At 42.0% G+C, this 25,556-nt stretch overlaps 1 protein-coding gene across 1 annotated transcript in view; it reads left to right on the top strand.

Moving 5' to 3' along the window:
* Positions 1–25,556, top strand: part of LOC149311658 (ATP-binding cassette sub-family C member 9-like) — an 87,494-nt gene that overhangs the window by 46,368 nt on the left and 15,570 nt on the right. The window contains exons 28-34 of the mRNA XM_089527575.1: positions 579–727; positions 2,234–2,303; positions 4,278–4,435; positions 5,119–5,211; positions 18,084–18,186; positions 23,282–23,383; positions 25,055–25,175. Of these exons, the coding sequence (XP_089383701.1) occupies positions 579–727; positions 2,234–2,303; positions 4,278–4,435; positions 5,119–5,211; positions 18,084–18,186; positions 23,282–23,383; positions 25,055–25,175 (796 nt within the window). The remainder of the gene's footprint in view (positions 1–578; positions 728–2,233; positions 2,304–4,277; positions 4,436–5,118; positions 5,212–18,083; positions 18,187–23,281; positions 23,384–25,054; positions 25,176–25,556) is intronic.

Below are 25,556 nucleotides of genomic sequence, written 5' to 3'. Positions count from 1 at the left end.
AGGTTGCTGAGAAACATATGAGAGAGGGTGCAGTTGCTCTCATGCTCTGCTGGCAAGCTTCCGATAGGCATTTGGTTGGCCCTTGTGTCAAGAGAATGATACACTAGATAAGTCTATGTTGTAATGCAGTGATGACCTGAAGTATTGTGGTTCACTCTTTTTTAAAATAGGAGTCAATGAAGGGAAGACATTCATTTATATGGGAGATGAACTTGGCAGGGGATGTCACTACTGAATGACTGTGTTAACCATGCGTTGTTCTCTAGTTCATCCCTACTGTTCATCAACATTTCTTCCAGTCTAATTTCAGCACTGAAATTCAATTTTGTATCCTAGCAGTATTCCCATAGGCACACACAAAGGAGATCACTAAATTCCACTTTTTCCAAAGTGCTTTAAAAACATCCAATTAATCTGAATAGGAAGTGCATAGAGTACTAAAACAGTAACCCTTTGGAACTATGACCCTCCAGCTGCTCTGCAGTGTAGTTATAAACATGTCGGGAGGGGGTATTTCATAATCAAAGAAAAATTATATTACTTCCCAGGACTGGAATTATGCCCCTTGTTTTAAACAGACTTGCAACGTGGCTGTGTTCAGCATCCTCAGTGGTGCAGGAATTGTCCTCTGCCTTGTCACATCTTTGACAGTTGAATGGATGGGACTCACAGCAGCCAAGAACCTTCATCACGACCTTCTTAACAAGATCATCCTTGGACCAATCAGGTATGGCAAGCACCACTTCATTAAAGCTCCTTCAGTGTCCCCAGTGAACCTACAATTGCCAGATCTACTGAGGTTCAGAACATGAAATGCAGATAATGGAGGCTGTAAGAAAAAGGGTCACAGTGGCTTGATGTTGGAATCTGAAGTGATAGGATGTCAAATAGAGGTAGATGATGGCACATGGCATGTTAGAAGAGAAGCCTGGCTGTAGGGCAGATCATATCCTTTGGGAAACATGTCAACTGACAAATGCTGTTAGGTGGCAGCTAGCATTTGGAGAAGATAATTGTGTGCCCCACATCTTGCCCTATGCAACCTAAGCTAGCCTGCACTGTAATTACAGTGCACTGTAACCCTAAGCACTGCACCATAAGCTAGCCTGCACTGTAACTACAGCAGAGAACAGTATTACATAGCCAATGTGGAAGAATAACTTATTTGCCAGTCCATTTACTGTCTGTACGTGGAACAGGATGAGGCAACATCTTGCTGTTTGCATGAGGCAGCAAAATGTTTTGATCAAGCCTGGTTGTGCCTAATGAAGATGGGGGTATGGGGAAAAGTGAACAGAGATGCTTCCAAGGCAGTCAGAAAGTAGTCAGCTACCTTGACCATGTTCCTTTTCATAATATCTAACTCTTCCCTTTGGAGATTCCATGCCAGTTCTTGAGATCTAGCTATCAAAAGGACAACTACCAAATGAATACAATAAGAGCCCTGCTAGAGCAGCCAGATGGTCAGCCCTAATCAACTGTGATGTGTTACTTAAGTACTTCTGGAATTCAGAAGCCTGTAGATTCTCCATTGGTTATCATGATTAATAGGTCTATTTTCCATCAATCTGCATATGTTCCTTTTCAAATGGTCTAAGTTAGTGGCCACAAATCTCATAGGATTAACAAAAATGTAGACCAATGTGTTTCTTTCAGATTACATTCATTCTGAATGTGGACCTCTAATATTTTGCTGAAGTTGTACTGCCTTAGACCCAGATGATTTGAAAGTGAGAGGACTGTGATCTAGTTTAGATGCTTCTCCCAAGGAACAGCTACTCATGCTGAGGAGATACAACTGGAGGACTTAGTTCTATAAAGACAGTGTTGCCTGTGTTGGTTCCAGCCTTGCCTAAGCTGGAATGATGAACCAGAGCACTGCCTCTGCCCATGATGTGGGTAGAATTGCAGTTCAGTAAAGACTGGGCCAGCAACATCATCATGGCCACCCTGAAGGTTAGAGGAGGAGGGACCAGCTTGTAGCCTCCTAAAGGTTGTTGGACTGTAATTCTCAACAGCTTAAAACAGTATAGCCAAGAGATGGATTATAGGAAATATCTATTGAGAACCACCAGTTGCTCATGGCTTGTTTAATGTTTAAGTTATCTGAGACCTTCTACTGGAGTCTCCATATTGATTCCCACTAGCTCTAATAACCTATATGATATAATTCAGGAGGCAGAAGGATAAAGCAGCATTCATTTTCATAAAAACCCTTTACATTTCTCCCCAGATTCTTTGATACAACACCCCTGGGACTGATTCTCAATCGCTTTTCAGCCGATACAAACATTATCGATCAAGTGAGTTTGTTATTTGATTTAGACTTTTAAAGATTACATTGGCCCAGTAAATCATATCTTTTGGGAGGATATTTCCCATTTTTCCAGATAAAGTCCTCATAAATGAAATGGGAATGAAATTGTAATGAGCTTACAGGGTTCCTATGAGGGTGGCTGAATAATAGTTATAAAGCACTATGCAGTTTTACAGCATTATATGAATGTCAACATACTACGATTGTGGAAGACTAACAAATCATATCTACACCAATTTTAATTCCCTTGGGATCAGCCTAATTTTACATGTCACAGTATGTGTGTCTGGTACATATAAACAATGAAATAAAATTGTAGGTTTAATGTGTTTTAGCACATTTTCAATATGACATGAAAAACTAAACAGTTTTTAGAATTGAAGAAAAAAATCTCATTTTGACAGCAAAATAATATACATTGCATGAAAATGCATTGTATTATACTATGCTTCCTGATATAACATTTTTATTCCTTACATTTTATCAACATCCTTGAAAAATTTTAAAATAACAAACCCAATCAATGTTGCTTCAACTGCCCCATTTCGCAACCAACTCAATGAGGTTGATTCAGTTATTCCTTCAAAATAAGTTGTGAAAACATCGTTACAGACATGTAAACTTGGTTTAAAATATTATTCAGAACATATTTTTTTCAGTTATTTTGTTTTTATTTATTTACAAATAAATTATATAGGAACCTGGGATATTTTAAAAGCAGCTGAAAAAGTGGGATGACAGAGGATTAATTAGGGCTGTCTTTGCCAAATTGGGACAGAAGGAAGGTATGAACTTCACCAGTTGTAATACAGTAGTAACTAGCCATGTAAATATTTCTTTATTTCATTCTTGCATGAAAGAACATATAACTTCAAAAATCTTCTCCCTAGGGAGTGAATTTCCTGGGTGGGTAACTAATTTTTATGTAAAAACAAGCCTTTGGAGCAAAACCAAATGAGTTGGTTTGGGCTTTTGCAAAAAAACCTTCTGCAAATAAAGTACTTTGCTATAAAAGAAATCTTGTGGTGTATATGCACATGCCTTCAGCTTATCTGTCAAGTTATGATGACTTCATGAATGTCATAGCATTTTTTAAGGCAAGGAATAGTCAAAGATACTTGCCATTTCCTTCCTCTGAAATATAGCCTAGCTGGCAATTTTCTTGCTGAAGTGTCATAGGACTTTACCCCATGAGGCTAAAAACTGAAATTTTAACAGGATAAAAGCATTTTGGCTGATACTTATCAGACAACATCGTGTCCATCCTGCCGCTGTACTGCATTCCACTCATTACTGCACTATACCTTTTCATTGATGGACAAAAACTATCAATACGTATCTTAAAAGCTGCTATTACAGTGAGCTGCATGGGTGCAAAGAGCCTTGTCTCTTCAATTCCCACATTACATCAGTTAAATGGTGGGACAGGGAGGATTCTCCTCTTCTCTCTCTCCCCCCCCCCATTCCAAAGCAGGCTAACTCCATGACTGTTGGGTTTTTTTTAATCTTTGCTGAGTTTGCGTATTTATGGCAAAACAATAAAATAAAAATAATTTAAATTATTTTGCCATAATTAAGCAAATACAGCAAAATTTAAAATAAATAAGCCAACAGGCACAGAGTTACGCTGCTTTGGAATTGTAAGTGGGAGAGGAAGAGAATCATGGCTGCATTGCTGGAGCTGCAGTAAAGAGACTTATCACAACATGGAGGTAATATCTGTAGCCATTTTACACAGCTAATCTGTACCTGATCCATGCAAGAATACATGTTTTCATTTTATGCTGCCTTAGAGACTGAAAAGAGGCATTGAAGTGATCTAAATGAAAATAACTGTGCTGCATTGAATCCCACGACAGAAGAAAAGTTATATGGAAATGAAGTAAATAAATAAACATGTGGCTATAAAGATGTGGACATTGGGCTCATGTGTATCATTTATGGCTTATCTTTGGTGCAGCACATTCCTCCAACTCTGGAATCCCTCTCACGGTCTACATTACTCTGCCTGTCCGCCATTGGGATGATTTCATATGCTACCCCACCCTTCATGGTTGCTCTCGTTCCCCTTGGGATAGCATTTTACTTCATCCAGAAATACTTCAGAGTTGCATCCAAGTAGGTTTCTTCAATTATTTTTTTAAAAAGCAACTGTGCCAGATGTTTTCCTATTCCATGGCTGTTGATATATTCCATTGTCATTTTTATGTTAGCAACCACCATTACACCTTAACATTCAGATAGAACAGGGGAAAGTTCTTTTTTTGGAATTATATTCCTAGAATCCTCTATCCAGGATGGCATACCTTTCAACATTTCACAGATTAAAACTGGGACACATGTGACCATAAAACATCAGATTGCAGTCAAGATGGTAAAGGTTATTAATGAAGAAGGACACATAAGTGAGGAGAGGCTGCAGCAGTTTGCTTTTGTTTGAGCCGATGAGGAAGGGCAAAATTTGCCTTTCCTCTTCTCTTTCCCCTGCTGAGTGGAAATTCCTTTTGCACATTGAACTCAATTTATAGCAACTGAAGTAAGCTGAAAATAAAGGAGGAAAATGGGAGGAGGAGAGAGAAACAGGCATTTTAAAAGCAGCTGAAACAGTGAGATGGCAGAAGATCAAATGGGACTTGTCCCTGCCAATTTGGTGCAGTTGGAGGGTAGCGGATGGCTATATTTTTATGGCTTTTTAATGTTTGTCATCTGCTCCTCATTATTTTCTTTATGGACTATGGATATTTTGCTTTGGTTTAGTTTCATTCTTTGCCACTTACAAACCTTCTTTCCTTCCACGGCAGAGATCTTCAAGAGCTTGATGATAGCACTCAGCTGCCTCTTCTGTGCCACTTTTCAGAGACAGCAGAAGGCCTCACTACCATCAGAGCATTCAGGTTTGTATATTATAACTTGCCTTTCAAACATCATTTGGTTCATCCAGGAGAAACTTACTCCTGCAATCCTATTCAAATCAAAGGATGGCATTTTCTGTCTTATCTACAGACAGCACAGAGACATAAGAGCTAAAGCCCCTAGGTACTTAGCATTCAATGGCCTCAATTCCACTTACAAATAAATTGCTTTGTGATCTGAATCGATGGATCAATTCAGCTATGGAGCATAGTTCACACTACATTTGCCCCGATCGCATTTTCTTGCAATAAAATAATATAAAACAACCCACTTGTGGTTCACATTGACGAATGATTCGATTCAATTTAAACCATTTCCTGCTGGAATCTCTCAAAATAACCCATTTGTAGTTCACATTGGCAAATGAATTGGTTCAATTTGAAGCATTTTTAGTGGGATTTTTTCTCTCTCTGTCCATCACTGCAATTGCATTTATGTACTTCTGGCAACTCCCACAAACAAGAGGAGGAGGGTTGAAGGGTGGGTGGAAACAGGTTGTTCATTTCTGCTTCCCCACCTGGCAACCCCTTATCACGTCATAGTAATAATAATAATAATAATAATAATAATAATAATAAATTTTATTTGTATGCCGCCCTTCCTTCGATCAGGGCGGCTCACAACAGTAAAACAGACAATTTTAAAATACATATCAATAAAAATACCATAAAAATACAATAAAACGTCCAATACATCATAAACAGCTTAAATCCAATAAATAGAAAAAAAAATCAAAAGAAAACCCCATGACCCAACCTCATGGCCACGAAAAGAGGAGGGAGGCCCGCAGGATAACTATTTGGGGAATGCCTGTTGAAACAGGAAGGTTTTTAAGTCCTTCCTGAATTGGGCCAGGGTGGTAGACGAGCGGAGCTCTATGGGCAGCTCATTCCAAAGGGCTGGGGCAGCTGTGGAGAACGTCCTCCGCGAAGTGGAGGCTAACCTAGCCCCAGGCACCTTCAGTAACTGCTGCCCAGTCGATCTGAGGGTGCGAGGCGGAATATACGGGGAGAGGCGGTCCTTTAGGTATCCTGGGCCCAAGCCATTTAGGGCTTTATAGGTAATTACCAACGCCTTATATTGAGCTCGGAAACGGATGGGCAGCCAATGGAGGTCCTTTAAGATCGGTGTTATATGGCTGGTCCTGGAAGCGCCAGTGACCAGCAGAGCAGCCATGTTCTGCACCATCTGGAGTTTCCGAGTTTGGTATAGGGGTTGCCCCATGTAGAGTACGTTGCAGAAATCCAATCTTGAAGTTACCAGAGCGTGTACAACAGTTTCTAGGTCCCTCTGGGCCAGGTATGGGCGCAGCTGGCGAATCAGCCGAAGCTGATGACAGGTGCTCCTGACCGTCGCATTCACCTGAGCAGTCAGGTGAAGCGACGAATCAAGGAGCACCCCCAGACTGCGCACGGAGTCCTTCACAGGGAGCGTGACCCCGTTCAGGACAGGTGGAACCACCGCCATCCCCGGACCAGAAGAACCTACCACAAGTACCTCCGTTTTCTCTGGATTCAGCTTGAGTCGGTTCTCCCTCATCCAGCCCATTACTGACTCCAGACAGGCCACGAGAGGAGAGACGCCATCCCCAGTCACTGCATCAGTCGGAGACATAGAGAAGATTATTTGGGTGTCATCAGCGTACTGATAACCCCGCGCCCCATGTCTCCGGATGATCTCTCCCAGCGGTTTCATGTAAATGTTAAATAGCATGGGAGACAGAATGGCTCCTTGAGGGACCCCAGTTTTAAGGGGCCTCTCGTCGGAGCACACGTCTCCCAGCTGCACCATCTGGGACCTCCCGGAGAGGTAGGAGCGGAACCACTGGAGCGCAGTGCCCCCAATTCCCACCTCTGCCAGGCGTCCCAGAAGGATACCATGGTCTATGGTATCGAAAGCCGCTGAGATGTCCAAGAGCACCAACAGGGACACGCTTCCCCTGTCGATGCCCAGACGGAGATCATCGACCAAGGCGACCATGGCCGTCTCAACCCCGTAACCCGCCCGGAAGCCAGTTTGAAATGGGTCCAGATAATCCGTTTCATCCAAGACCGCCTGAAGCTGGATAGCAACCACCCTCTCGATCACCTTTCCCAAAAATGGTAGCAGCGAAACTGGCCGATAATTATTATGTACCAGGGGGTCGAGGGAGGGCTTTTTTAGGATCGGTTTTACGATGGCCAATTTAAGATCCGATGGAAATTGCCCATCCCTCAAAGATGAATTAATTATCCGGCGTAACAATAATGTTACCGCCGGTCCCCCCTGGGCTGCTAACCACGAGGGACAGGGATCAAGAGAGCAGGTCGTTTTCCGAACACTTCCGAGGATCTTGTCCACATCCTCGGTACTCACCAACTCAAACTGATCCAGTTTAACATAGTCCACGGAGGCTCTGGACACTTCTACTCTAGGTTCTGCTATAACGTCGGCGTTCAGACTTTCGCTTATACGAGAAGTTTTATCCGCAAAAAAGTCGTTAAACAAGTCGCAGCAGGCCTTAGAAGGTTCAAGGATCTGGTTCGGGGTGGGAGGGAGCTGAGTTAGCTCCCTGACCACCCTGAACAACTCTGCCGGACGCGACTCAGCGGACGCAATACGAGCACCATAGAACGAGTTCTTTGTTGCTCGTATTGCCTCTCCGTAGTCCTTTAATAATTGGTCTAGGAGAGTCTTGTCGTGTAAGCGAAGGTGTTTGCGCCAACGGTACTCTAGCCGTCGCAGAGCTCGCTTCCTTGCCCGGAGATCTTCCGTATATTGATTCCGATCTGCATCTTGTTCACACTGACACTGAATCGATTCATGAATTCAGTTCTTCAAACTGATTCTTGAAATTGATTCTGATCCACATCTGGTTCGCACTTGAGCAGAATCAATTTATCCAAAAAGATGCGAAAAAAATCAACGTCAAAAGGATTGAGGTTAAGTGGGTCTAGTGCATGCCCCCCCTCCGAATTGCTTCAGCGATTCAGTTCAAGTGCAAACCAGGGTCATTTAAACCACTTCAAACCGATTTGCAAACTGGTTTAAAACGTAGTGGAAATAAGGCCAAACTAGAGCTGGGCAGAACTGCCCAGCTTGGTGAAGTCTAGGGGCAAGCTGCCCCCTTGAACTTTTGGGGTAGAGAACTTAACTTTCCAACATTCCCTAGGAGGCTAGTTGCAAGGCAGCCGTCATGTTTGTAACCACAAATGTCCCATTCTGAAAGACACCCTGGAGGCGAAATCCTCCTTCTGTGCATAGCTGAGTGCATGCAGTTCCTCATTCTTTCACCATCAGACAGCTACTAAGCTGAGACTTATGTATGTGTAAGCTGCACTAATGCACACATAAGTCACTAACAGGATGTCAGCCTAGGAGCAGTGAATTGCAACTACCTCCTGGCAACTGCTGGCAATGTTTTTCCTCGATCCCATGTCTCTTGAAACAGGGCAATAAAATAATGGTTGCCCACCACCAGTCTGTAAATTTGTTCTCTCACCACTTAAAATTGTACACCATTCCTACAAAAAACAGGAGATTCCTTCTCCTCATGCATTTTGTAGCCTGTGAACAGGGCAGCAATATTTCCTCTGCCTTAGTTCAGGAAGCTCTCCAGGTGTTGTTGGATTTCAACATCCATTATCCCAGACCCCCTGGCTATGGTGGTTGGGAGTGATGGGATCCAAGCAACATTTGGAGGTTCCCTATCCTTGTAAAGGAACATGGTGCTGATATCATAAGTGTTTTAATGAATAAGGTAAGCATATTATTATTATTATTATTATTATTATTATTATTATTATTATTATCAACCTTTATTTATAAAGCGCTGTAAATTTACACAGCTCTGTACATACAATCTTTTAGTCAGACGGTTCCCTGCCCTCAGGTTTACAATCTAAAAAGACACAACACAAAAGGAGAAGGGAGTGGTGGTGGGGAATAGGATCAGGTCCAGCAGATCTTCTCAAATTCCGAGGCCTGGACCAAGGCAGATGGACTGGAGGAAGGGCTTGGCTTCTTAAGAGATGGTTAAAAGGAGGCTTCCTGGGTCAGAGAGGGGCTCGCCTCTGGGAACGCTTCTCTAAATAATATAGTCTTTAATTCAGTTTTGAAACTGGGTAGAGAAGTGATGAGGTGTGCATGTGGGGGAAGAAGGTTCCAGGAGTAAGGGGCAGCAAGCGAGAAGGGACGAATTTGGGAGGGGGCAGTGGTAGTCCTACACTGTGACAGGAGACCTTGACTACCAGAGTGGAGGGTGCGAGTAGGAATGTAAGGAGAAAGAAGGTCAGATAAGTAAGGAGGGGCCAATCCATGGAGGGCTTTGAAAGTCAGTAACAAAAGTTTGTACCGGATGCGGAAGGGGAAGGGGAGCCAATGAAGGGAGGATAAAAGAGGAGAAACTATATTCATAGTTATTGTCCAGGAGTAAAAAATATCTAGTATAATAAATAAAATAAATATTAAAATAAAGAATAATAATAATAATAATAATAATAATAATAATAATAATAATTGAATGTCCATTTCATTATGGACTTTAACCAGTGCTCCATCTTTGAGATGCAGCAAAGAAATGGTACTTGGTATTCCATATTTTTATAAAGCTACACTGTCATCTCTTAAGGGCCTTTTTAATAGTTCTCCACAAAATGCCAAATGTTCTCCCATGGTGTTTGTACTCTTCCTCATAATTTGCTACACTTCAGAAATATACTAAAATATATTCATTTAACTTTTCTTTTGATGCCATTTTTCAATATTGCTATTCACCAATTTTATACCCAGGTTGTTATTTTCTCCTGCTTTTAATAGTTTTATTGTTGTGGGTTTAAAAAAAATTATAGATGGTTTCGTGAAACTTGCTCAGAAAAAGGGATATAAAAATGTCAGCTGGCATTCTGTATTTCAGTAAAAGATTTATAACCTGGAGTTAAAGATTTGGAACTGCTCCATATTTGTAGAAAATGCTCTCGCAAACCTATTTTACCAGGCAGCAGCTGCACTGAGAGATGGAGGTCCATTCAGCTGGGTGCAGAAGGATGTGGTTTTCTTCCCCTAATGCTTATAGCTTTGTGGAGATGGACCAGAAGATACTACTTAGCTATGCATGTGTAACTAAGTAGATGATGTAGAACAGGGGCCATTGTAAATTAAATGATAATATCGTTGTTGTTGTTCTGTGCCTTCAAGTTGTTTCTGACTTATGGTTGCCCTAAGGCAAATCTGTCACACGATTTTCTTGGCAAAATTTGTTCACGGGGGGTTTACCTTTGCTTTCCTCTGAGGCAAACTTGCCCAGCGTCATCCAGTGACCTTCCATAACCAAGCAGGGATTCAAATCCTAGTTGTCAGAGATATAACCCAGTGCTTAAATTGCTACACCACATTGTGTGTATGTGTATGTGTTGTTGTTATTATTATTATTATTATTATTATTATTATTATTAACCTTTATTTATGAAGCGCTGTAAATTTACACAGCGCTGTACATACAATCTTTTTAGTTAGACGATTCCCTGCCCTCGGGCTTACAATCTAAAAAGACATGACACAGAAGGAGAAGGGAGTGGTGGAGTGGTGTTGTGTTACCTTCTAGTTGTTTCTGACTTATGGTGATCCTATGGCACCATAAGGTCTATCATGTGCTTTTCTTGGCAAGATTTGTTTCAGAGGTGATTTGCCATTGCCTTCCCCTGAGGCTGAGAGACAGTGGCTTCCCCAAGGGCACCCAGTTTCCATGGCCAAGCTGGGATTCAAACCCTGATCTCCAAAGTCGTGGTCCAATGCTCAAACCGCTACGCCACACTGGACACCAGGGTGTGAATTCCCTCTGTGCAATGAAACCCACTGGGTGACCTTGAACAAGTCACACTCTCTCAGCCTCAGAGGATGGCAATGGCAAACTCCCTCTGAAGAAACTCCCCAAGAAAACCCTATGATAGGTTCGCCTTAGGGTTGCCACAACTTGAAGGCACATAGCAAGAGCAACACATAGTGCTTTATGTATTCAAAACATAATATAAGGATAAGCGTATAAGAAAGCCCATAATGGGGATGAGGATGATAATGATGACAAGAATGACAATACCAGTGACAAGGCTGAGACAAAGAGCTCTCAGAAATCCCATGGCTGAAATATTAGATGAATATAGAATCTCCCTGATCATGCCTCATTTGCTTAGATATTCTGCTACACCAAAAGACTTGCTTGGTGGAATACTAGCATTATTCATAGAATCATAGAATCATAGAGTTGGAAGAGACAGCAAGGGCCATCCAGTCCAACCCTTTGCCATGCAGAAAATCTAAATAAAGCATCCCCGACAGATGGCCATCCAGTTTCTGTTTAAAGACCTCTAAGGAAGGAGACTCCACTACACCCCAAGGGAGTTTGTTCCATTGTTGAACAGCCCTTACTGTCAGGAAGTTCCTCCTAATATTGAGCTGAAATCTCTTTTCCTGTAGCTTGCATCCATTGCTCCAGGTCCTAGTCTCTGGAGCAACAGAAAACAAGCTTGCTCCCTCGACTTGTGGCCCCTGGTGCACCAGGGCACCTTATCCTGCACCCTGCTTGGGCCATGGATTACCAATGAGGAGGGGATACAGTCTCTAAGCCTTTACAGCTAAACAGATTTCATTGTAGAACTCCTTCAATCCTGTTCAATATTGTTGTATGTTTTGCCCATGCTAGGTTTTGCATTGCAAATTTCTTTTAAGGAAATGCTACATATGTAGTCTTCTCTCACCTAAATTTGCCCTATAGTACCATGCATTTTCATCTGCCTTCACAGCAGCCAACACTGTAGTCTTCCATCCCTTGACTTTAATAGAAAATTAGCATTTACTGGACTCAGCCTGGTAGTTGTTTCCCTTTGTCCTGAGTTCATTATGTACCCATCAAGCAGTAATGAACTCCCTTGACTAGTTAACCTCGAAGTAGCATGATCCAATTAGAATGGGATTTGGGTGACCTTTTTGTTCGTCATCTGAACAGGATAAAAAAAATAGTCTAAGAATGTGTAGAAGAGCTGGATGGGGATGAAAAGATGCAGATTGAGTGTGTCAGAGTTTCCATTGTGGAGTGTATGGGGGAAGGGAAGAGAAAGGAAGAAGCGTGGCTTCTAAAGAAAAACAGTCCAAGAACAGAGATGCACAGTAGTTGTGTGGAAAACAGGGATGGGAGACTTGCAGTCCCATCAGCTCTAGCCAGCATAGGTAACAAGGCTGAACAGGGATGCATGGATTTTTATCCCTGATGTAAATATTTCATGACAGTATACTAAGATAACAACATCTTTTTGCCTGATATGCAGAAGCATGTCATGGCAACAGTATGTTTTGCATGAGCATCTTTCGGTATCTCAAGGAAAGTCCTGGCATCGTAAAAAAGAGAAGCATACCAGCTGAGGCATTTTAATCTGACAGAAAAAGCCAGCCCAAAGTTGAGAGATACTGACTTGCTTAAATCAAACAAGTGAGTTTGTAGGTGGTATTCTTAAAGTAGAATTTTAAACCCAAATTTCCCTTTCCAGGGCTACCCAACACTCGAGCTAACGGGTGAGCAAAGAGGAGTATGCAGCCCTTGGGACACCACAATGTAGCCCCCAAAGCTGCTCCTGCAAAACGCCCAACATGATTTTTGTTTTTTTAAAAAATCACAAAAAAATATTGTTCTTTTTATCCCCAAAACTGGCCAAAGGCATGGCAAATGTTGCTGTTTACCTTTCTATCTCCAGAAACATCCCACCAAAAAACCTAAAAAGAATTTAAAACCCAGTCCAAAATTACACCAAATGGCATTTTGAGAGCATGGGTATTAGTGATGAAAGGAGTTGTAGCCCAGTGATATCTAGTATTCCACAGGTTCTTCAATCCTGTTATTATTATTATTATTATTATTATTACATTTATTTATAGAGCGCCATAGGCTTAACACAGCACTTTACAAAGCAAAAGAATCCAAAAACAGATAAAAGCCTACCTACGGTGTACAATCTAACCAACAACAAGGAAATATAGAATTAATAAAATAGGGTTATGCTAAAACATGAACAATAAGATAAAATAGTACAAATTAATACAGATAATCAATAATAAATCAATCATAAAATCATAGTGGTTTGAGCATTGGACTATGGGGATTATTACATGGAGGCTTAGCATGCTGAAATCACTGGCAAAACACTCCAGAAGCAGGTGTGATAGCTGGTTGCGCTTCTGAAGCATCACTGAAGTGTCCCCTCTCCTCTCCCATCAACAAAGCATTCACAGAGCAGCCATTTCTTCAAATGGGAACTTCTGCTATGAAGAAATGGCTGTTACGCAAATGCTTTGCTGATGAGAGAGGTGAGGGATGCTTCAGTGATGCTTCAGAAGTGTGACTGGCTATCACACCTTTGTGCTTCTGGAGTGCTTTGCTGGCGATTTAAGCTTGGTAAACCTCAGTGTGATAATCCCCTATGTCTCTGACACAGAGACAACCAACTATCCTGATTTGGCAGGGACAGTCTCGATTAATCCTATGTCGCTCTTTCAGCTGCTTTTAAATGTCCCAGATTGTCATTCCCTCTCTAATTTTCCCCTTTTGTCCTCAGCTTACTTCAACAGTTGCAAATTGAGTACAAAGTGCAAAAGTAGTTTGCAATCAATTAATTTGGCAGGAGAAAGAAGAGAGGAGGGAACAGAAGCCTGCCCTTCCCAGTGGGCTCAGGCAAAAGCAAGTTGCTGCCACCCCTTCTAGCTTATGGGTTCTTCCTCATGAATACGTTTTGCCATCTGAACCACACTCTAATTTTACTTGGCCTCACATATGGATGACAACTCCTTTGTTCTATTGCATGTGATTCCACTGTCTAAAATGCATGATGGATGGTTGGGAATTATGGCATTCCAAAATTTCACACTCATTCACTCACACTTTAGGTGGATGGGGACCAAGCCAGCTGTGTGTCACCTTTCTATATGTACCCCCCTTTTTTATCTGTTCCGTTTCAAACACTGGCTATCTGGCACAGATCAATCACAAAATGTCATTGCCCTAGAATACAGGAAGAGTATGCCTTTCATGTTTCAGCCAAAATTTCCTAAGTGGCTGTATTGCTTTTTAATGTACTTTTCTGAGCTTTATACAGGCTAACTGTTGTTTGACAGTAGCCAGGCTTTTACATAACTATCAGATCTCCTTCCTGCCTGAAAACTAGCTCAGAGAAATGTCACCATGGTGCATACATTTCTCCATTAGGAAAGCAAGAAGGAGGGGGGACAAGGCGATTAGTCTTGTCCAGAGTCTGCTACAGTGTTGTTTAGAAAACTGTAAATACTGGCAAAAGGCCCAACTGTGTTGTATAAATGTCAGACTTGGGCTTCTGGACTGGAAGAAAAGGATGAAACCCTCTTTGGTGGTTTATTATACAATACAGGAATACTGTCCTTGTGGTTTGGTTGGGTTGAATGTTGTTTTCTTCAAACCTGGAAGCCATTTTACAAGTAAGACTGCTTTAACAAAAGGTAGCTGGTTGGATTATGATTCTGGAGAGCAAGGTTTGATTGGAGTATACCACATGGAGCTTTTGGGTGGTGTTGTGGCTCAGTTCCAGCTCACTTCCAAAGTGACTGCACTTCCAATGATGCGGTTTCATGTCATAAAGGGACTGTTCTATCAGAAGCCATTGATTTCTATGGGAGCCCCTTGCGAATTGCTTCAGCAGTGTTTCTGAAGTCACCCCTCATATTGGTAAAAACGGGGGAAAAGTGACTTCAGAGAATTCGCTTCCAGGCTGCCTTCGATTGCACTGTGAATTGGTCTGGTGTGGAAAAGCACTCCGATGCCACCCCCCTTGGCCTCTGCATCCTGCTCCATCATCTCCCTCCTCCTCCTTCATGCCATCTCCTCCTCTCTGCCAACCAGCTGATCCCATCATCCCCTGAGTTCCCCTAGACCCTGATCTGCTCCACTCCTTCAGCCTCCCACCAATCCCATCATCCCCTGCCTTCTCCTAGACCTCAATCTGCTCCCCTCCTTCAGCCTGCCACCAATCCCATCATCCCCTGCATCCTCCTAGACCTTGATCTGCTCCCCTCCTTCAGCCTGCCACCAATCCCATCATCCCCTGCCTTCTCCTAGACCCTGATCTGCTCCCCTCCTTCAGCCTCCCACCAACCCCATCATCCCCTGACTGCTCCTGCATCCCAATCCTGGCCCCAGGGACCCCCAGCGAGCTAACCCATCATCCCCTGACTGATCCTGCATCCCAATCCTGGCCCCAGGGACCCCCAGCGAGCTAACCCATCATCCCCTGACTGATCCTGCATCCCGATCCTGGCCCCAGGGACTCCCAGCGACCTATCCCATCATCCCCTGACTGCTCCTGCATCCTGATCCTGGCCCCAGGGACCCCCAGAGACCTATCCCATAATCCCCTGACTGCTCCTAGACCCCAATCTGCTCCTCTCCTTCAACCTGCCACTGATCCCATCATCCCCTGCCTCCTCCTTCACCTTGATGAAGGATGACAGCTAAGGAGGGGGCAGGGAAGGAGGACAGCATCCAGAGCCCCACTGAGCATGCCCAAGGGTGCCAATTCAGATTGTTGAACCCTCAAAGTATGTTCTGGTGTGGTAATACAATGTGCACTCACTCCCCTTTGCTTGAGTCTTCATCAAGTGACTTGCTTGGAATCGAACTGACTTCACTTGCCCCTCACTTCGGAAGGACAACAGAAAGGCAACCAGGTGTGGAAAAACATCACATTTTAACCTCAATCCGCATTGCTAGAGAGGAATGACTCTGTGTGTGGAAAAACATCACGCTTTGCATTGCTAGAACAGGAGTGACTGCGGATCTGAGCTGCAACCCCCCCCCCCCCCAATGTGTGATAAGGTCCATTCTCTGATCAGCCGTGAAGCCTACCTTGGGCAAGTCACACTCTCTCATCCTCAGTGGAAGACAACAGCAAACCTCCTCTGAACAAATCTTGCTAAGAAAACCCCATAATAGGTTTGCCTTAGGATTGCCATAAGTCATAAATGACTTGAAGGCACACAACAATGACAACTACAACAACAAGTGCGGCAGAATGGTTTGAGTGTTGGCCTACAACTCTGAAGACCGGGTTTGATTCCCAACTCGGCCATGAAACTCACTGTGGGTGAATTTGGGCAAGTCACGTTCTCTCAGCCTCAGTGAAAAGCAATGGCAAGCCTCCTCTGAACAAATCTTGCCAAGAAAACCCCATGATAGATTCGTCTCAGGGACACTATACATTGGGAACAACTTGAAAGCACACATCACCAACAACAAAGTCCAATTTCTAGCATGGAGGATCTTAAAGCAATGATGCAGATGCAGAGCTTCCAAGAATCAATTGTTTGGCCACTGATTGTACAGGCTTGGGAATTGTGAGATTTGGAAGAGCCACTGTGGTGCCCTGGTTTGAGTGTTGGACTAGGACTCTGGGAGACCTGAGCTTGAATCCCCACTCAGCCATGGAAACCTTCTGGGTGATCTTTTGCATTTCAAACTCTCTCAGCCTCAGAGGAAGGCAATGACAGACCACATAACAGGTTCACCTTAGGGTTGACATAAGTGAAAATGAAGGCACACAACAACAACAACCCTCTTCGGAATGCTGTACCATGGGAACCATGGGAATCATGTAGCCTTCCACTCCCAGCATTGCTCATCATTGGCTGTGCTGGCTAGGCAGGATGGGAGCTGTGGCCTAACAACTTCTGGAGGGCCATAAATTGCCCACCCTTACTTTATTATCTTTCCCATTTTTAAATCTGCATTGATCTTTTAAGATGTAACCTGTTAGGGAAATTTACAGCGCTTTATAAATAAAGGTTAATAATAATAATAATAATAATAATAATAATCAATTTGAACAGTAGGGGCAATCCCTAATGGTGTAGAGCAGAGTAGACAGCAACAAACAAATAAACATGCTTGTTTTCTTGCCAATTGATCCAAATGAACCATCTGGGGAGTGGGGGAGGCCTTACAGAGCAGCAAGAAACAACTGGCTATTCCTGCACCACATCCAATACTGAATATTGCATTACGGAGGCCAGACATAAAACTTAAATACTTGTTTTGTTATTGACTGGCCTTTCAGTTACTTTCTTCTTATGCCATTTTCCAAATGCAGGAGTTGAGAATTTGTGGCCTCCAAATGCTGGACTACCTCTCCCAGCATTCCCTACCATTGACTATTCTAGCTAACTGATGTGATTTATAGTGTAACAACATATTGAGGACTATATTGTGTCCTAAATTGCAGTCCAGAAATATCTGGGTAGCCACGTCCTTTTCACCTGTGAAATAAATAACAGTGTTCTCATACTTTGCAACTCAGTAAATATGGAAAATACTGTAGAGCTGGAATTCTAAGCCTATTTACTGCAAGGTAAGGCCCACTGAACTTAAAAGAAATGGATAGTGGGTGGTGGCCTCTGTGCAAGTGAGATGGTGAATCCACTCTGGGTTATGGCCTAAACTTTAAAAAGAGATTTCCAAGGTGCTGAACACTATCTCCCAAATAGAAACCAAAGTCAGAAATCAGAGAAAACAGCAGAAGGGTTTTGTGTGTTGAATGAGGAACCCCATAGTTCTATGAACAGGAGGTTTCCCATTCCTCAGCTCAGTTTATAAGGAAAGGGTGTTCATGAACAAGTTGGCCATCCTTACTCCCATACCTGCTCCTTAACAAGTACTTGGCAAGCTGGGACACACATGCTCAAGTTTCAGTTTATGCATAGGTCTGAAATGCTGAGGTTTCATGGCCTAAAATTCAGAAATCTACTTTGCATATGTCACTTGCCGTGAGTCATGCTGTCGTTAATGTAAGAAATGTTTTGGCATTTTCAGGCATGAACCCAGATTTAAACAGCGAATGCTGGAACTGACGGACACAAACAACATTGCATACTTGTTTCTGTCAGCTGCCAACAGATGGCTGGAGGTCAGAACGGTACGTACGGCTTAGTTGCTGCCACGGTTTTGAAACCTTAGAACCCAAGAGTTACTTTACGTGATGCAAGATGTTGGACCAAGAAGCATCGCTGGGATGCATCTGGCAACAGTTTCATATACGGCAATACTTAAAAATAGCTCAGGGTTGTTTCTGTTATGGGTTTATTTTCTTTGTTGAAGCCAGGAAACCTCTTCAGTTGCTGCTGCTGTGGTGACTGTCATTTGGAAGAGACACTAAGGTAGATTAAATAACACTTTTCCCCAATTTGGTCAGACACAGAGAGTGTGTCTACACTACGTAGTTATTGATGTTTAATACCTCTTTTAACTATCATAACATTATTCTATCCTGGGATGTGAAGTTCAGTAAAGCATTTGGAGTCCTCTGTTCTAATGCTGTAGTTGTCGAGAATTTTAAGTACATCATCACACTATGAATCCTAAAATTCTGTAGGACGGAGTCATGACAGTTAAAGATCTATCAAGCTGCTGTAACTGTATAGAGAAGAGTGGAGCAGAAAGAAGAGAAACAATTCTTCCACACAGAACTAATCCAATTTGACACCACTTTAACTGCTCTGGCTCAATGTAATGGAATTTTGGGAGTTATAGTTGCTTTGCTCTGGTGCCACAACCAACTACAGTTCCCAGAATTTCATAGCACTGAGCCAGGGCAGTTAAAGTGGTGATTCTACTGATTCTACAGACTAACATGGCTATAGCTTTGAATTCTACCACATGTTACACCAGTAGGATTACATGGGGCCAATGAGGGCCCATTGCTGGAATGCTTATTGTAAAATTTATTGTAAAAGAAGCATGGGGGAAGGAGAAAATTTGAATCAGATTCAGCTCCCAAAGTACAGTAAGAAAGAAACTGCAGCTCCAATCTAGATCAGGGTGGCAAGGAAGCTCTGCATATGGATTTGTATTTGGGAATTCCAAATTGTCCCATTTATTATTCCACAGCCAATACATATGACATCCCACCTTTAAATCTAACTGAGGAAAAGACATTGTAGCATAAGCTTTTGCAGATGTGGTCTACTACCTCAGATGCAGGGACATCCATACATCTGAGGAAGTAGACCAAGCCTATAAGAGCTTAAGCTACAACTTCTTCCAGACAGTCTCAAAGGTGCTACAAGATCCCTTTGCTTTCTGATATCCCAGATTACACAGCTGATTTTGATATTCCAGACTACATCTCTCAATTCTACTCCATTTGGGAATCCCAGTCAAGGAACTCCAATATAATGTGCAATTAGGGGCTGAGTCAAGAAGGAGATATGTTATGGTCCATCTAACATTCAGCTGACACATAACAAAGATCTACCCCTCCCCACACTCCACCTCCCAGTAATTGTGCTATAATGTTACTGAGATGTTTTAAGTGGAGATGGCAGAGATTGAACCAAAATGCTCCAAACATGAAAAGTATCAGCTATACCCTCTGATTACTAGGAAGCTCCAAGGTGGTTTGTTAGAATTGTCCTCTGTCCAAGGGAGAGATTACTGAAATACTGCCTTCAGTGTGTTCAAATGTCATTGCTTGGCTGACTGAATAAAGAGCAAGTGGGTATTTGGAGCAGTGGGTGACTAGGACAGAGGAAAACGTTATACAAAAACAGTAACAGCTACAGAAAAAAAAAGGTGTTAGTCCTAGATTGGTAAGTAGGTTGAACTTCACTCCTAAATGTAAATATTGCATTCATTCCTGGATGTACACATGCATGCATGTAGGCATTTAGTCAGTTACAGATTTGAATCCTTCTTTTCACATGAAGAACTCTCAAGACACAACAGTGTTAAACAGTAAAATGCAATATGCAAACAACAAGGGAAAATGAAACTGATTAGAAACAGTAACTACAAACAAACAGTAAAAATCTAGGACATTATTAAAAGCATAAGAGGACAAGATGGATTTTGCCCCATAGACAGAGAATCTGTGGACCAAGGTTAGGCAAAGCCAAGCCCTCCAGATGTTGTTGGATTGCAACTTCCATAACTCCGAACAAAGGTGGGGAATGCTAGGAGCTGCAGTTTAACAACATCCATAGGGCTAACCACACAATCCCTGTACAAGTTGTAAAGGAAAGAGCTTTATAATCTGGATACCTTTGTCATAATGTCACCATCTTCCTAGCCTTCCTCTTCCCCAGCAGTTATAATAATCAGTGTTGAGCATGAAAAATGAAATGAGAATCTGATATCATAATACAAGCAAAGTTCTGCTAGATGTCATAGAAGGGTGAAGATGCTAAATGTGTGTGAAGGGTTTTCCCTGACAGTGAAATCTAAACTTCAACTGAAGCACATGTATTTTCCCTCAAAATTTTCCAGATCTTAGAGGAAGCGTTGTCATCATCCTCAAAGTTTGAAAAAGTTATTGTTGATCTAAATTTTCTAAATACCCAGTGAGCTCATGCCACATCTGGAAGTGGTGGAAGCTGTAGACCAAAAAAATAATGTTTCAAAGTACTGATCATCCCAGATTAATTTAAAACATTTTCTATAGGCAAATTTTCATTTGCACATCAATGTGCATCCTCCTCCTTGTCTTCATTTCTTCTACATATCTGGTAGAAAAGCTGAGTATGTCCTTTCCTATGACCTTATGCATTCAATTGCAATTGATTCTATCCTTATGCTCCCCACAGTATCAGGGAAGGTTTTTCTTTGAACTTTCCAAAGAAAGTTGTAATTGATGCCCCTCCTCCCATAGTTAAGCTTCAAGACTGTTTTGTCTCTAGACAGTTTGGGGAATTACAAAATCACTCTAAAGTAAACTGATAACATTCTGCCAAATTAGAGAACGTAGATTCTGCACTCGTACCCTGCTGAAAAAATAGGCATTTGCTTCAGTGAGTAAAGGTCGCATTCAGCATAGTCCCTATGGGCTATCCACAACCCAGAATCCTGTCCTTAAAAGCTGATAATTCTCATGGTGTACTTTCCATAAAAGGCCCGTTCTTTTACAAGTGATTCTGGCAACTGAATGTTCTTGAAAATATCTCTAAATGGTGCTTGGAAATGTTACTTTTGGGGGACTACATCTTCCACAATCCCCCAAGCAAAAAGTAACATTTCCAAGTTCTTTGTCAGAGTGTGCACTACCTGTGCCGTCATTATAGCAATAGCAATAGTAGGTACATTTCTATACTGCTTATCAGTGAACTAGCACTCTCTAAGCAATTTACAATGTGTATGCCAATTGCCTCCAACAAACTGGGTACTCATTTTACTGACCTACAAAAAGATGGAAGGCTGAGTGAATGAATGAATGAATGAATGAATCTTTATTTGTATACCGCTATTCCAATGATCACAGCGGTTTACAATCAGTTAAAATATCACAACAGCAAATCCAATAAAAGAAATCCCCCCACATTAAGCAATAAAATACAACAATAAAAATATCCATCATTCAATCACCTTTTAAAACCATTAAAACTAATGGAATCAAACTCACAACCTTGTGGATCAGTACCAGCATTTAACTACTGCACCACCAGGTTTCTTGTTGCTGTTGGAGAACCAGTTTTTTCTGACTAGATTAGGGGTGAGAAAGTGTAGACCTTGGATTGCATGCGTCTCCTAGTTCCCACTTTTATGGCTTCTGAAACCCAGTACTCCTAAGTTGACTAACCCTTCTTTACAAAATGTTTGTCATAATTTCTGCACAGTTTCTGCCTGAAAATTTCCGGACAATTTTTGCCTGTACCGAAAGCCCCCGAAACATACAAAGACACATGAAAACTTCCCCAGCTGCTGGCCCAGAAATCCCCCAATACCTCTGTTTCCTTAAGAGTCCTTCTGAAAATGGTGACAATAAGTGATGTGACACCACTTCCAGATGCATGGATTTTGGTGCACGGGGAGGGGTCATGGAAAGAAATTGACGCCTTTACTTATGCGGTTACCCACATCTTTACTAGACAAAGGTAAAGAACCTAGCCTTGCATAATGTTTTAAGCCTGGCTTTCCCAGAACTCCAGATATTTTGAACAATTTATTCCTGTCAGCCCACAGCAACAGAATATTATGAGGGTCAGTGGTCTGTGCATCTGGAGGGTACCAGCTTTAGGAAAAGCTGTCTGAAGTATTTAGTGATGGAAATGGGTTTAAGCAAAGGAAGCAGAGGGATGACTTGGTTCCCTTCAGGAAGTCTTATGGCACTATAGGATTCCTCTTGAATTCCAATGGGCAGCAAGAATCAGTTCAAACAGAAATCTAGGTAGCTTTGTCTTCAAGAGTCAGTATGGTATAATAGTTTGAGCATTGGACTACAAATCTGGAGACCAGTGTTAAATCCCCACACTACTTTAGAAGCCCATTGGGTGACCTTGGGCAAGTTACACTCTCTCCGCCTGAGAAGGAAGCAAAGGCAAATGTCCCTGAACAAATCATTATAAGAAAACCCTGCACCTTAGGGCTGCTGTAAGTCAGAAATGACTTGACAGCATGCAACAATAAAGTTCTATCTTCTTCTAAGCTTGTTAACTGTCAATAAAACTATAACAACAACAATGCCCTTTCCACCAAGGGGTGGAACAACAAACATATATAATCAAAAACAGATGATAAAACGGAGACAATAAAAATGCTACAATGCTAAAATAACATGGTAATATACTAAATCAACTTCTTATCAGTCACCACCCATTTTAGCAACCTTAGGCACACTCAGCAATTTAGCAGTCTGGTGGATTAAAGAGGAAGGTCTTCAACCCTTTGCAAAAGCAAATAAGATGCTCCTCCAGCCAAAGGTGCAAAGATTGTTTCTACACAGAAACAATGTCTCCAGTGAATTACTTCTGGAGGAATGTTGTTCCTTTGGATCTTCTCAGGTCACAGAAGATAGGGTACACTTGCCTAAGAATATAGAAGAATCTCAATTTCCATCTTGCCTTTGCATCCCGTAAACCCAGTATGACTGCAGCAAGAATTCACACAGAGTAAGAGGTAACAGGGCAATTCTGTGGCACTGCAATACTAAGAAAAACTGATGCTGAATTGATGGTGATGTAATGGATCTGGCGTCAATTACTGGTATTTCATCAGGAATTTTGTTTTTGTTTTCATTTCAGGATTATTTGGGTGCTATCATTGTTCTCACAGCAGCCGTGGCCTCCATTTCTGAAAAATCCACTTCTGGCCTTGTGGGCCTGGGGTTGCTTTATGCATTGACGGTACGTATGGTGGTAAGAACTGAAGATCCTTCAGCACAGTCTATCAGGAGTGCCTCCAAACTGCACTGAAAGGAGTGGCAATAGTTTCCACTCATAGTTGCACAGCTCCCCCTCATTTTTATTTGTGCCCTTTGAAATTAATCCACTGGGTTTGCAACCCACTGGTGGAAATCCCAAATGTACAGCTCCCTTCTTAACTTTCTTAATACTGAAAGAAATAATCTTGCAAGTCATGGATTCAAGCCAAGGCCAAAGGAGTTTGGAACAACTTGGACCAGCTTCAGATTTCATGAGCCAAATGAATAATAATAATAAAGCCACTAAAGATTCCCAGGCCCTGAGTGCTCCCAACAAAGATAGACAAAAATGCATACAAGGACTTTGCTTTACTGTATAATACAGCATTAGTGGCCTTCAACCTCCCCAAATTCATCCTTCTAGAACAGACCAACATGTTATTTTCTTCTAATGCTGTGTTGTTGTAATTATAAATTGCATTGAAAGGAAAATTTGGATTGAAAGGGCAGGCTGGATATTTAAATAAAAATGTATGCCACTTGCTAGGAAGTGCTGCTTGCCGATCTTTCATCTCCCTCCCTTTCTTCATCTTTGTTGTTATAGCTGTTGCTGCTATTGCATCATTATTGTATGTGGTGCTCTACAGTGTAAATTGGGCAAAAATACAATCCTTGCCCCAAGAAATGTCTAATCCAAATTTCAAACCAGGAAACACAAAAGAAGGAAGGGAATCACTCTAAAATTTAGAGTGCCCCTTCTCTTTTTCTGTGACCTTTCCCTTCTTCACCAAAAATGGACATGGCACTATGGGGGTGGCCCATCTTAGCTTAGGATACAACACAGTTTAGAGTTGTGAGCCATCAGCTGAAGATGAAGATGAATTATCCAAGAATGTTAATGTTTACAAATTAGACTACCTATATAAATAATGCTGCTGAGAGAGAGAGATGGCATTCAGTGCCAGCACCACATATCATCAAAATGGAATCATTCATAATGTATGCCACACATCAAGCGATGTAGGGAAGGAGATAGCAACATTATGAGGGAGAGAGGGAGATGAAAAGCTGTGTGGTTCCTTCTCTAGTGTAATCATATTATGAACTCTATTGACTCAAGGACAGTAGAGATTCTTGCCTTCTTTTAATCTTGCTCCCTTACATCCCCTCACAGTTGTTTATATGACTTCCTATCTGATCAATTCTTTTCATTTTTCAAATACAACTTTCCATTTGTGAAAAAAAATCTAATTTTAGAAAGAATAAAGAAAAAGCTTAGCTTGTCTGTCTTTTCCCTCCCTCCGTTCCTTCTACAGCTAATCTTTGTATCTTCTTTCCTTGAGATATTGCCTTCTGCAATTGGCAGGGATGGAAATCATACAGCCCTCCATTCTTACTGCTTTTTTCTCCCAGCATGGTGCTGGGGAGTGAGTTCAGAGGAAGGGAGTGAATGGGCAGTGCTGAATGTGAACCATGCAACCACGTATTGTTTACAGTAATGCTGTGCAGACTTTCAGAAATGACAGTTTGTTGGTGAATGGGTGGTTGATTGATTGAATGAAAGATTCAGTTGCTTTGCCTAACTTGTGACCCTTTTATTTCTCACGCACACCCTCCCAAAGAGCTACTTCATTCTCACCTTGCTGCATTATAGATCACAAATTATTTGAACTGGGTGGTGAGAAATCTGGCAGACCTGGAAGTACAAATGGGCGCAGTGAAGAAAGTGAACAGTTTTCTCAACATGGAGTCTGAGAACTATGATGGCACCATGGGTATGTATTTTTTTTAAAAAAAAATACACAAAGTATGTACACAATTCTAAGCAGCTACTTGTCTTTTCTGGCTTCTCTGCAAGATGTCAAGGGGCAGAAGACCCACTTAGAGGCTGCAGCCTTTGACTTCCAGAAAGATAACCATGGCTAGGGAGATCATTATGCAAAGAGATCTAGTAGCTCACTTGAGACTATTTAAAAGAAAAAGCTGGAAGCATGAGCTTTCGTAATCTTGAGCCTACTTCTTCACATACATAGGGTGGAGTGGCAAGGGAGACACCAACCTGGCCCCATCCATTGGCCAGAAAAGAAGAGGTGTGAAGGGTTTACTTTCATTACACCAGCTAGAAGCAAATATTTGAAGTCCAACAGCCACTTGTC

The sequence above is a fragment of the Sceloporus occidentalis genome, unplaced genomic scaffold, assembly GCF_023333645.1.
Source record: "Sceloporus occidentalis isolate IW3139 unplaced genomic scaffold, rSceOcc1.0.p SCAF_5, whole genome shotgun sequence".
In the NCBI taxonomy this organism is placed as follows: domain Eukaryota; kingdom Metazoa; phylum Chordata; class Lepidosauria; order Squamata; family Phrynosomatidae; genus Sceloporus; species Sceloporus occidentalis.
This window is presented reverse-complemented; position numbering and strand designations above follow the sequence as displayed.